The 12,502-nt window shown below is 38.7% G+C and overlaps 2 protein-coding genes across 2 annotated transcripts; both read right to left on the bottom strand.

The window, feature by feature from the left end:
* Positions 2,511-3,152, bottom strand: LOC109832542. Its single transcript, XM_020399887.1, has one exon. The coding sequence runs from the start codon at positions 3,150-3,152 to the stop codon at positions 2,511-2,513; it is 642 nt and encodes a 213-aa protein (XP_020255476.1).
* On the bottom strand, positions 9,304-10,848 carry LOC109821928 (flavonoid 3',5'-hydroxylase 1-like). Its single transcript, XM_020388088.1, has 2 exons — positions 10,152-10,848; positions 9,304-10,043 (listed from the first exon to the last, which is right to left on the bottom strand). The coding sequence occupies exons 1-2, from the start codon at positions 10,491-10,493 to the stop codon at positions 9,417-9,419; spliced, it is 969 nt and encodes a 322-aa protein (XP_020243677.1). The 5' UTR covers positions 10,494-10,848; the 3' UTR covers positions 9,304-9,416.

Below are 12,502 nucleotides of genomic sequence, written 5' to 3'. Positions count from 1 at the left end.
AAAGAGAGAGTTTTTACACTTTCACTTCCCAGCTTCAGTGTAATCTTTCTCCTTGCCATAGGGACATTGTAAAGAGAGAGTTTTTACACAATTACTATTGTTGAGAGCTTGATCTTATGAAGATCAACTGTGTGGGAGTGTGATCTTGTGGTGATTAACTGTATAGTTGTGAGATCTTGTGGAGATTGTTATGTAGAAGAAGTTTCGACTTCCAAACCGGGTTGTGTAGTGGATTCTCCTCGAGAGTGGGGAGCGAGGACGTAGGTCAGCGGTCCGAACCTCGTTAACACATCGCGCGTCACTTGGATAACGATTTCTCACTCTATCTCCTCTACATTTGTTATTCATTATTGTGGTGTATTGCTTGTCTTATTTTTATTGCACAATTATAGCCTTAAGACCCTAATCACCCCCTCTAGGGTCCAACATCCCAGACCCCAAAAAGCTGTTTTTGCTGTTTTTGAGTCGTTTTTCGACCGTTAACCACCTGAATTTATTTCAACTGATCTAATTGAAAGTACCCTAATACCACTAGGAAAGAACCCTAGAGAGGGGAGTGAATAGGGTTTATGCTAATCTAATCTGATTTATGCAAAATTAAAAATTTATTAACAAATATCCTAGCAAATGAGATATGAACAATATATGTGCAAGGATATACATGTAACACAATGGTTAAATAAATATAAACAAGATAAACAAGATAGTGGGCAATATAAAGAAAGAGCACTTGACAAAGGCGATATAAACAATAAGTACGAATATAAATGAATGCCAAAGACAAACGTAAACAAATGATATGATCACGGAGTTCAGTCCCCACGACCTACGTCTCCGCTCCTCACCTCGAGGAGATATCCACTATCACAACCGGGTTTTCTATGCTCACCAGAATAACGTTTACACCTCACACTCGGTTTTCTAGTTCACCGAAAACTTTATAATCCACACTCTTGCAATCACACTCACTACCATCTCAAGTGTTGGTCTCTAGCACGTGTCTCCCTCAAGTCTTAGGAATTATAACCTCTCTCTAGGCATTACCACCTACCCCACTCCTCTTGGAACGACCCCATCTCTCTCCACGCACTCCTCTTGGTGTACTAGTGTATTACAAAGTGAACCTCACAATTTAGGCACTCAACAAATAAATTATTCTCTACAATGGATGAGAACAAAATGTAAGCTCATACTCAATGTCACACAAACTCCACAACCCAAATTATACAATGTATAAAAATACAATAAGCTTAATTATTGTGTGTGTAAACAATGAGTAAATCAAAACTAAACTCAAATAAATTCTAGCTTATGGAAATGAAAATCAAACATATAAAATAGCTAGATTGAGTTTAGGAAAACTTCTCTATATGATAACAAGAGAGAGGGAGAAGAGTGAATGCTCAAACACCAATAGATGATCTCCACTTGCTCTTGTGAAATTGTCATCACAAACAAAATACTTAAACAAGGCTTAAACACCTTTAAACAAACTAAACAAACTTTTAAAACCCTTGTGAAACTTTTCTCTTTTTTTTGTATAGAACTAAAGATATGTGGGGGTATTTATAGGCAAAGGCAAGAGAAAACAAGAAAAAAAGACCAAAAAAACCAAAACTGTAAAAGGCTGAAAAACTAGCCGTTACAGCATCAGTCGACTGACAGCTTTCATCAGTCGACTAATGAGCTGACCGTTAGAGGTATTTTCCAGCTCATCAGTTGACTGACGACCTTATCAATCGACTGATGACCTCATCAGTCAACTGGTCAGTCGACCAAAACAAAATAAAAACTATTTGTTGTTCCAGGCAATTTCTTCAGTTGACACATCAGTCAACTGATGTCATCAGTCGACTGACCAGCCGACTGATAACAAGTTATCAGCCTGTTTTGAAACAAAAATTTGATTTTCAAACCTCTTTTAAAAATAGTAAATAAAATCAAAAAAATATAAAACTTTGGGAAATGATTGTAAACATGATAATATACATGTTACAAAAGCTGGTTTTCAAAATACTCCTCCCAAAAGAGAAATCTCTTCATTTTATAAAATAGTCCAAAACATGTAAATGAAAACCACTTGTTTTTGACATTGGACATAAACCATGTTTTGAAACTTTAAAAACTGATTTTATAGACTTAATAAAAGATGTATGTTATGATTGTTAAGTCTATAAACTAATAACTCAATATTATGCAAAAATAAGGTTTTGCACAATATGCATTTAACAAATATGAAACATTTATATATATGTAAACAATAATATATGTTTCATATTTATATAAACTTGTAAACTATAAAACCAAAACTTGTGTATATATACATAACAGAATTGGCTAGGCTACTCAGGATTCTAACATAAGAAGCTTTAGAGAGGGGAGAGGACCCTAGCCGTCACCCTCAACTAAAGAACCTAGAGAGAAAACCTGATTGACCCAAAGCCAAACATAAAACAAGTACAGATCCTAATACAAATCAATATAGCTCTAAAACACTGGAATGAAAGAAATTAATTACAATGCTTAGCGGATTCCCAATTAGCAAGGATAATCTTATTACCAATCTTCCATGTGCAGGTTCTAAGCAATGCATTGATATCCTCGTAGAGTCGCCTAAACACCATCAACTTGTGCATCTGTTGAGCATGAAATATACGTCTATTCCTTTCTTGCCAAATATGCCAAACAGATGCACTTAAAGCCATTCTGGACAGTTTATAAGTTTTGTCTTTCATTTTGAACTTAGATTGGATTTTTAGTGCTTCAGTTCTTAGGTCATTTATGACCATAGCATCAATCTGTAGCTTGAGTTTGCAGAGTTTCCAGATATATGCTGAAAAGGGACATTGAAAAAATAGATGATCTCTAGACTCAATCCCACCAGAACAGAGAACACACTCATCAGCAGAGGTGATTCCAAATCTGGACAGTCTGTCCCTAGTAGCCAATCTATTATATAAACTTTTAATCAAGCAACAAGCCATCTTAGGGTTTGAGGAAGGAAACCAAACCACATTGTAAAGTTCAAAATTTGAGTAGGAGGTTCTTACTTGATCCCATGCTGAAGCAAAAGTAAATTTCTCATTTGCATTTGGTAGCCAAAACCAGTGATCTTCTTGACCAGATATTTGAATATTTGAGATAGACTGCATTATTGGGATAAGACATGGTAATACAACATGTCATTGAGAGTTTTGAATTATGTGAGCAACTGACCAATTTTCTGTGCCTGTGAGATGTGGGTTTATTTGATGTAGAATATCTGAAAGTCTGCCTTCAAGTATCCATGGATCAAACCATAGAGAAGTTGTTTCACCATTACCAATAGTTTTCCTTATGCAACACATTGCTTTTGATTTAAGACCTGATAAATGCTTCCAAGTACCAGAGTCCATTACATGAGCTGGTGCATCCCAAATATTTCCTCCCCTGACATATCTGACATTCATCCAATTAGTCCATAGAGTAGTAGTAGTAGTAAGTAGTCTCCATATCAATTTTAGGGCAGCAGCATGACAGAGATCATCTAATTTTCTCAATCCAAATCCACCTTCTTGTTTTGGACGACAAATATCCTTCCAGTTGATAGCATGTAGCTTACCTTTCCATAGAAAGTTAGCAAAAATTGACTCCAAACTGTGAACAATAGAGTTGGGGAATTTATAAACAAAATACCGATAAGCAATGATACTAAATAGAACTGATTTGATGAGTTCAAGCCTCCCTGCAAATGATAAAGAGTATGTCATCTAGCCCTCAATCTTATTCCTAACTTTATCAATAAGTGGAAGAAAATCCTTAGCTTTAGGATAATTGAATGATAAAGGTAAACCCAAATATTTTATAGGTAGAGACCCACTTGATATTCCCATAATAGAACTTAGAACATCTTTATTTCTACATCCTTTACTGAAAAAAATTCTGCTTTTGCTTTTATTGATACTCAGTACTGTATTAAGTGTAAGAGAATCCAACAAATTGTTAATGCCTTCAAAACCTAAACTAAAATGTGTGTGTATATGCTATTGAGCTTAGAGTACTTAACACACATAATATAAAACATAAACTAAAATACCCAAGTTTGATGAAGGTTTTCAATGAGTTCGACTTGGTAAACTTGCGGATGAAACTTGAACTTGGATCTTCAACTTGAATTGCAAGGCTTCAACCACTATTCCGCCAACCTCCATTGGATATGATTGTGAATGCTCGATTCCATCCATCCTCCAACATATTGTTTATCTTGAATAAATACAAAACACAAATACTAGACAAATAACATTAGTTATAAATTGTTTGTTAAACATCATCAAAACAAAAGGACCCAACACTAATATCATCCAAGAATGTGATAAAGTGGTTATAACTGAGGATAAGAGCAAACCATTCATTCTTATCCAAAAACAGGGCTCCTGAAGCCTATAAATACATCCCTATGGTCTTCATTTGCACAGATCTGGAATTCTCGAGCGTCGGCGAAGTCCTACTGAATTGAAGACTGAAGGAGCATGAATTTCAGAAGAGAGGAGGAGATCGAATTGAGTTCTTCAGCACAAAAAAAGAAGAGTTCGTCAGATCCACAATTCCTGGTTCTTTTCCTTGAGATTACCCCATTGGGTGATCTCGAGAAGAGTAGTTATCTAGCTGTTGCCGCGATAATTGCTTCGGTTTATTGATTCCTTCGCGAATCAACGAAGCCCCGGATCGATCTGATCGTTTGGTGGTCCACGGATATCAATATCCATGTCATAGGCAAAGATTCCACGCAAGCAGCGGAAGATAAACGTCCGTTGCGTTTGTTTGAGGAGATTGTAACTTTGTAAGAGTTATAAAAAGACTATTTCTTTTGAACTTATTGTAATGCCCAAAGTTATAATGAATTCATCAATAAAAATAATTTCTGAACCAAACATAGGTCGGGTCATAAATTGCCACCTTTGGTTGCAGCATCGCACTCCAGTAAATAATGGCTAGCATCATCATCCTTGAGTGGGGTTGATTGGCAGTAAAAGAGACCATGAACTATTGTGCGAGTGGAAATGAGAGAAATTATAAGAGCAAGAACTTAATTTTAGAGACTTCTTTTTTATGGTTGAGGAGAGATTGGTAAGAGGGGAAAAAGTGAAAGGTTGTAGAAGTGAAAGGTTGTACTTATAGATTGGTGGTTCTGTTGGGCGTAGAGTCACGTCCTCACGTCGCGAAAGCAATATCACCTGAGAGAGAGCCCTTGCTTGTATTTTCACAAAAGCTCAAGCCAACCTCTATATTCTCATTTACACACGGGAGCAGCAGTTCGGGCCCACTCGAAAATCTGTGTGCAGTGGGTAATTGGGCTGGCGGTGTTTGCTATAAATACCAACGTGTTTTTTCTTCCTAGGGTTTTGTGTGAGGAGAAAAATACAGGGGTTTAGTCGGTTGCAAACAGAGAGTTTTTCAAGTAGACTTAAGGAGAGAAAATAAGAGATCTTGAGAGAGAGAAATCAAATCTTCTTCTTTGAGACGAGCTTGTGGATTGTACAAGTCGTGGGTGTTCTCCTCATAGTGGAATCTTCCTTCACCCCTCCCGTGGACGTAGACAAGTTTGCCGAACCACGTAAATCTCATGTCTTACTATTTTCTGGGTGTTTGCTATTGCTTGTAGATTCCCTCGACAATTCATCCTAGAACTGATGAGAGGAAGAGTGTATATCTCACTTTGTTGAGATATTTCACTTCTATTCTTGTTTCCTTTGTGAAACGGGAATATAGAGGTTGACTTAAGCTTTCATGAAAATAGAAGCAATGGCTCTCTCTCAGGTGATATCGCTTCCGCGACGTGAGGGCCTGACTTTGCCCCCAACAGGTTCCAATAATTATGAAATGGAGGAGATGAATATGTTTGAATTGAGAGCATACCACACAAGAAATTAAGAAGAATTACATGTTTAGAGTTCTAAACTGAAATTTTCATTAATAATTATTTATCATTGATAGGTGTAAATAGGTGTAAATGAAATATTTGGGATAAACATTGCACTTATATGGATTATCATTTACTTAACAAACTGAAGAGGTTTCATGGCATTATTACACACAAAGTAAGGTGACCAAAAGGTCGCTCTTTCATATTTTGTTGGTTAGTACACGCAATAGGTTAAACTGAAATAATGAGCTATTTGTAACTATCGTAGGAACAATTTTTATTTTTAACATGACAAATAAATACATAAGTGATTGAATAGCTTTGGTAACTGTAATGGGAAGGGAGAATAAGACATTCGGGTGAATGCAACTTTTAACATGATAATAAATAACTATTGGCTTGATGACATAGATTAATTGTGAACTGGTATTATTATTGAGAGTTAAAAGTCACCCCTTTGAAGCCGCCCCCCCCACCCCCCACCCCCGGGGGGGTCCATCTTGGCCTTATAAAGTTCTTAGGTTCTTCTTTTTTCTAGTTGGCAGAATAGTGAAGTTGCTATATATTTGTTGTCAATTGGTATTTTATTGAGGTTATTATTGGAAGAAAATTTTTAACACCCTTAACACTTTTAGAATGAGAATAGTATTAGATGCACAATAAAGAGTTGTGATTGGGTTTACTGTAGTGGGTCTGTGATGAGAATAAAACATTTTAAGCATGTGTGCTCATTTAATTGTTTCACTCTACATTCACCAACCACCACTAGGGCTATATTCGGTCCGGATACGGCTCGAATATGATGCTTACGATATTTATATCCGTTTACTCATCTCGGATATGGATAAGAATACGGATATACCTCGGTAAGGAAAATTTATATCCATATCCACTAAAATCGGATACGGTTACGGATAGACATGTGGATATATAAGCGGATATGCATGTAGATACAAAGTACGTATGAGAAAACTAGATAGTATTGAGAAAAACATAGTTGCTGTTGTTGACCCTATAGTTTTGATGATGATTTGTCAAACAATTTATCGCTAATATATTCTCTAGTTTTGTTTTTATGTTTCTCTTTACAGGTATTTCAACACACGACAATCAAGCGTTAAAGATTCAAGTTCATATGTGTGGAGTTACCTAGGTATAAGAGTAGTTTACTTACATATATTGTATGTTTATATTTAAGCTCAATATATGTACACTTAACACGATTTTTGACGTTTTCTATCATATAAATGATTTTTCATCAAACGTTGTTACAATATCTCTTATTTCATGTTTACAGCTCTTTCATACTCTATTATATATATATAACAGCTCATTCATACTTTATTATATACATATAATATATGCATGATATATATTTGCATGGTTATAAGTCATATCAAAATTTTCATATTCATAAAATACAGGTTTTACGAACACTTTTCAAAAACAGTGTGTTTTTGCAAACGAAAATTATTTTTCCAAAATTCCTTTTCTAACATGTTCATTTTATCATTTAAAAACTTTTTCCAAAGTTTTATTATTTTTGGAATTGATTTGCTATTTTTAAAGTATTTTCAAAATCAGCCCAAAAACAGGTTTTCAGACTGTGCCAGTTTGCGGTCGACCGCCACGGTCGACCGCCATGAACAAATTTTCTTAGTCTGCCTTTTTATTGTTCGCGGTCGACCGGTCGACCGCCGATGTCATCGTTGCTTTTTAACGGCTATTTTTACAACGGTTCTCTGGGGCCTTTTTGGTTATTTCAAGTTGGTTTTTGCTGAGTTTTTGAGTGGGTATAAATACCCCATTGCTGCTCTCTTTCACTAGATCTAAGTTTTGTGTTTAACAAAATCTTAAGTGTGTTTAAAAGAGCTGTTTAAGCTGATTTTATCAGTCTGTTTTCAAAAGAAGTTTTCCTACTATAAGAAGATGATTTTTAATCTCATCATCCACTGTTCTTCTTGTCTATGGAGAAGTTTTCTCTAACTCATCTTTACATATAGCTTTCCACTTAATTTTCATATCTTAGCTATATTTATTGAGTTGTATTATTTTTATTCACTGTTATCACACACACATATTGAGCTTAATATCTTCATACTATATAGTGTGGGTTGTGGAGTGTGATTTAGTGAGTGTGAGCTTCATTTGCGTTCTCATTTGTTATTGAGAACAAACCATTGTATTTAATATTTATTTGTGAGTATCACTTGTAATACACTTGTACACCGAGCGAAGTGTGAGACGAGAGACGGGGTCGAATCCAATAGGAGTGGCATCGGTTGACGAACCTAGGGAGAGGTTGCATCCGAGCACTTGAGGAGGAGGACACGGGCTAGGTTCCTACACTTAGTGTGTAAAGTGTGATTGATTAGTGATTGTGTAGTGTGAGAGTTTTCGGTGATCTTGTAAACCGAGTGTGTAGAAGTTCCGGCTTCCAAACCGGATTGTGATAGTGGATATCTCCTCGAGGTGAGAAGCGGGGACGTAGGTCGTGAGGACCGAACCTTGTAAACATATCTTGTGTTTGTGCTTGCTTAGCGTATATTTTTATTTGTGCTTTTTCTTATCGTTCTTATTCATATCTATCTCTTGCTAGAACAAATTGATCTGCATAATTTTAATTGGAATTTAATCGGGATTAGATTAGCATAAGACCCTAATCACCCTCCCTCTAGGGTCTAACAACTGTGATACAAAAGAGTTCGTTAATATGTTCATTGTAATTGAAAAGCTAAGATTAGACATCTTGATTGTCAAAATTAACCACAAATCCATAATCTAAGAATCGAAACTATGGTAAAAGTACGACTAATATGTATTCAGATATTTCGAATACGGATACGGATATTTCATTACAAAACCATATCCGTAACCATACCCTATCGTTTATAGATTTGAGTAACCATATCCGTATCCTAACGGATACGGTTATGAATATTTTCTCGAATACATATACGATCTAGCACCCATAAGCACCACACAAAATAAAAGAAACTAAACCCATGAATTCCCCTAAACAGCTACCCATGTGTTCCTGCTCCTTTTCTCTAGTAAGAAATGACAAAAAGGGGAAGAGTCCTGGAACACCAAACAACCAAAGAAGAGATGGATCCCTTTACCCGCTTCCTTTCATTTCTCAGCCTTCAACTCCAAAAACCCAGCAAACTCGTCATCCTTCTCCATTCCTTCCTTCATCCATCCAGTGGTTTCTCTTCACCCCTCTTGTTTTCCTTCTATTTCTCAATGTGGGGCCAAGGCCCCTTTAGCCCCTCTCCCCTTTGGATTGGGTATCGCAATCAATGACTTGGCCTTCTTGAAAAATTATACCAGACTTTTAGAAACAAAAACAGTACCAAATTTCTACAAAAAGATTAATAATATGCCTTCTTTCCAAATAAAATGATTACAAAGGATACGTTTCTTTCGAATAAGATCGCAACTACATCATGGAAATCAAAATGTATAACAGTCATAAAGGACGCAAACTTTTATTTTGAACATTTAAACGCATCTAAGAATAAAGATCAAGGTTATCTAACCTTGGTGTGGGTATCGCAATCAGAGGCTTAGCCTTCTTCATAACAATCCCAAACTTTTCAGTTAGATCAAGCCCCGCATCCTCAGGCAACTTCCATTCAAAACTATGCAAAAGAGAGGCTAAAGTATATGAACTCATTCTCTCAGCCATCGCAATCCCTGCACAAATCCTTCTCCCCGACCCAAACGGAAAATAACTGAAGTCGTTTCCACTGAAATCCCACTTCCTGCTCGTATCCGAAAACCTCTCAGGCTTGAATTCTGACGGATTCTCCCAAATCGAAGGGTCGCGATGAATAGCCCAGACGTTGATGAAAACTCTAGAGCCTTCCGGGATTGTGTAGCCTCCAACGGTGCAAGGTTTGCTCGGGCAGTGCGGGACCATCAGAGGGAGTGCTGGGTGTAAACGGAGGACTTCTTTTATTACGAGGTGCAAGTAGTGCAGCTCTGGAAGGTGGGATTCCTCGACGATGCCGTTCTTGCCTACAACATGTTCGAGTTCTTCTTGAGCTCTTCTCAGGGTTTCAGGTTTGTTCATCATCTCGGCCAGTGCCCATTCCACCGTGTTTGATGTAGTATCCGTCCCTCCAACGACCATGTCCTGTTTTACAATAGAACGGGAATATGATCGAAATAGGAAAAAACTGTTCACGAGGATGGCTATACCTGTGATTTTTTTAATTTCCTGGAAAATTTATCCTCAGCTTACCATTAGAAGAGCCTTGACATGAGTCATAGTAAAAGCCACGTTCCCCTCAGCCTCCTCCTCCTGCAGCTTCAGCATAAACTCTAACATATCCTTGGCTCCTTCCTTCTCCCCGCCCTCCGTCCTCTTCTCCTCGATTATCCTCGCGAACATCCTATCAAACCTCTCCAGCAGCCCCTTCATCCTTTTCTGAATCCCCTGCAAATCAAACCTCTCCATAGCTGGGAAAAAATCCGACAAGTTCGGTTTTCCGAGCAACTCCGTTATCTCACCGACTAGCTCCCGGAACTCACTTCCCACTGAATCATTCCTATTTCCTTCACCTACCGTTCCTCCCCAAAGCATGCTCGTGATCACGTTGATTACCTACCAGATTTGCAGAAAAAACAAGACAATAATCAACCAGGTTTGCAGGATCAAAATCCTCACGGCGTAATGTTTTATTGTTGTTGCCATTGTAGTTCAATTGTTGCCAAGTTTTCTTTTCTTGGACCCTTTTCAGTGGATCTATCTGCAAACAGTAGAACTCGTTCCGGGGATCAATCCACAAAGAAGCCTAGAAAAGTACAGTCATCCTTGTGATCATTTATGATTTTTGGGTACTATATGTTTTCGATTAGTTTCGGTGTGCAGCTCGTATTAATTAATTAAACAACGAAAATAAATAGAGAATTCAAGTTTGTTCAACCCGCTATTCTTTCGTTACCGATAAAAAGACGAGGGCGCCGACATCAACGGGCTTCCCAGCGGACTGCCGGAGGTGGCTGACCGTGGACCGCACCTCGCGGCGGCGCAGTGATACACGAGTCAAGCGTGGCGGGGGATAGCATCCGCTGCACACAGACGCGGCGGAGCATGCGCCAGACGGGGCCGCCGGGCCAGTCACACGATGTCAGAGCCGCCCGTAGGCGATGACGCGGGGCGGCAGAGGAACGTCGCGCTTGGCAAGGACGGCGTCCGTTGTCGCGGAGAACCTCGCGGGCGAGGGACGGGGACGAGACGACCACGGCGAGCTTGGAGCCGAGGCGAGGCGGAAGATGGGGCCGTAGGTTTTAGAGAGGGCGGAGAAGTGGGGTGTGGAGTTCGGGCGGAGAAAGGGAGGTACCCGAGGATGGAGGGCGCGGGGGCCCGGCGGAGGTTTCGCCGGCCTGTGGTGGCGAGGTAGAGGAAGGAGAGGGAAGCGAAGAGGAAGGCCGCGAGGTCCAGTAGATTGAGACTCCATTACTGGAAACGTGTTAGAGGAGATCAGAACCTTATTATTATCATGATAAAGAGTTGCGCGGATAAATTGGTTTCTGTAGCTTTTATTTTGTGGAGCTGTGCTTATTTGTCTCGCGCGTGATGCCATCACGCAAGTTTGTGGGGAGTTCGGTGGGACCCACGTGACGTGGTCCCACCGAACTCCCACAAACTTGCGTGATGCATCACGCGCGAGACAAACAGCGTTTTTGTATTTTGTGCGTTGTCTTGTGTTCTGTCATCTTGTGCCGGCACTTGGCGACGCGAGTCGGCTTCAGATTCTCTATTTAGATTATTGCACTGTGATCCTTTCTTAACGACTGTCCCCACCTTAAGTTCGCTTAATGAAAAATTCTTTAAGGACCTAAAATATGGGACCAATAAAGGGGACAAGTGAGGTGTTCCCCTCCTATTGGATAATGAGTTGGCTATCATTAATGATGACCAACTCATTATCCAATAGGAGGGGGACATCTCACTTGTCCCCTTTATTGGTCCCATATTTTGGGTCCCTGTAACAAAGCTCTCGCTTAATTTAAGTATTTTGCAAGTAATATCCTCGATGGGACCAAAGCATAATAATTAAACAACATACCGGTGCTCTGAGCCTTATAGAAGTCAGCGATGAGATACAGCGACGGGTAAACAAAACAATTGTTTAATAGTATAATTTTTCATTTTTTATTTGAATTTTATATTTCATTTTATGATTACATTAATACAGTTTCTAAAAGTTTAAAATCGAAGCAAACAACAGCATAGCAACGTGTGAACACAAGAGTTGTTGAGTACTTTATTAAATTCATTTCAAATACAATTAATACTTCAACAAGTTTATATCGATGCGGAGTAGAAGTTGAAAAAAATAATACAATATATTGAAAAGAATTAAAGCATATGTTTCGGGTCTTTTTGTGTTATAATTGATACTGTTGATGTCTCATATCACACAGCCGATGAGGTCTTTTCGCCGAGGGATGCAGTTCAGATCTTTGCACTCATGACGAAGAGGGAGAGGATGACAGGTGGGGCCAACTCCTCCGATTTTATGCCCGATCGTTAGAATGGAATTCCCGATCCTTCTGCACAAACAAGAAATGACCTGCACACGTAAG

Source organism: Asparagus officinalis, chromosome 1 (assembly GCF_001876935.1).
Source record: "Asparagus officinalis chromosome 1, Aspof.V1, whole genome shotgun sequence".
NCBI lineage: Eukaryota > Viridiplantae > Streptophyta > Magnoliopsida > Asparagales > Asparagaceae > Asparagus > Asparagus officinalis.
The sequence above is the reverse complement of the archived record's forward strand: the minus strand, read 5'-3'. Positions and strand labels throughout refer to the sequence as shown.

Excerpts from the sequence above, each read along its gene's own strand:
- LOC109832542 (XM_020399887.1), bottom strand. The coding sequence starts at position 3,152 with ATGCAGTCTATCTCAAATATTCAAATATCTGGTCAAGAAGATCACTGG.
- LOC109821928 (XM_020388088.1), bottom strand. The coding sequence starts at position 10,493 with ATGCTTTGGGGAGGAACGGTAGGTGAAGGAAATAGGAATGATTCAGTG. Across the intron at positions 10,044-10,151 it reads ATGTCAAGGCTCTTCTAATG|GACATGGTCGTTGGAGGGAC; the intron begins GTAAGCTGAGGA and ends ATTGTAAAACAG.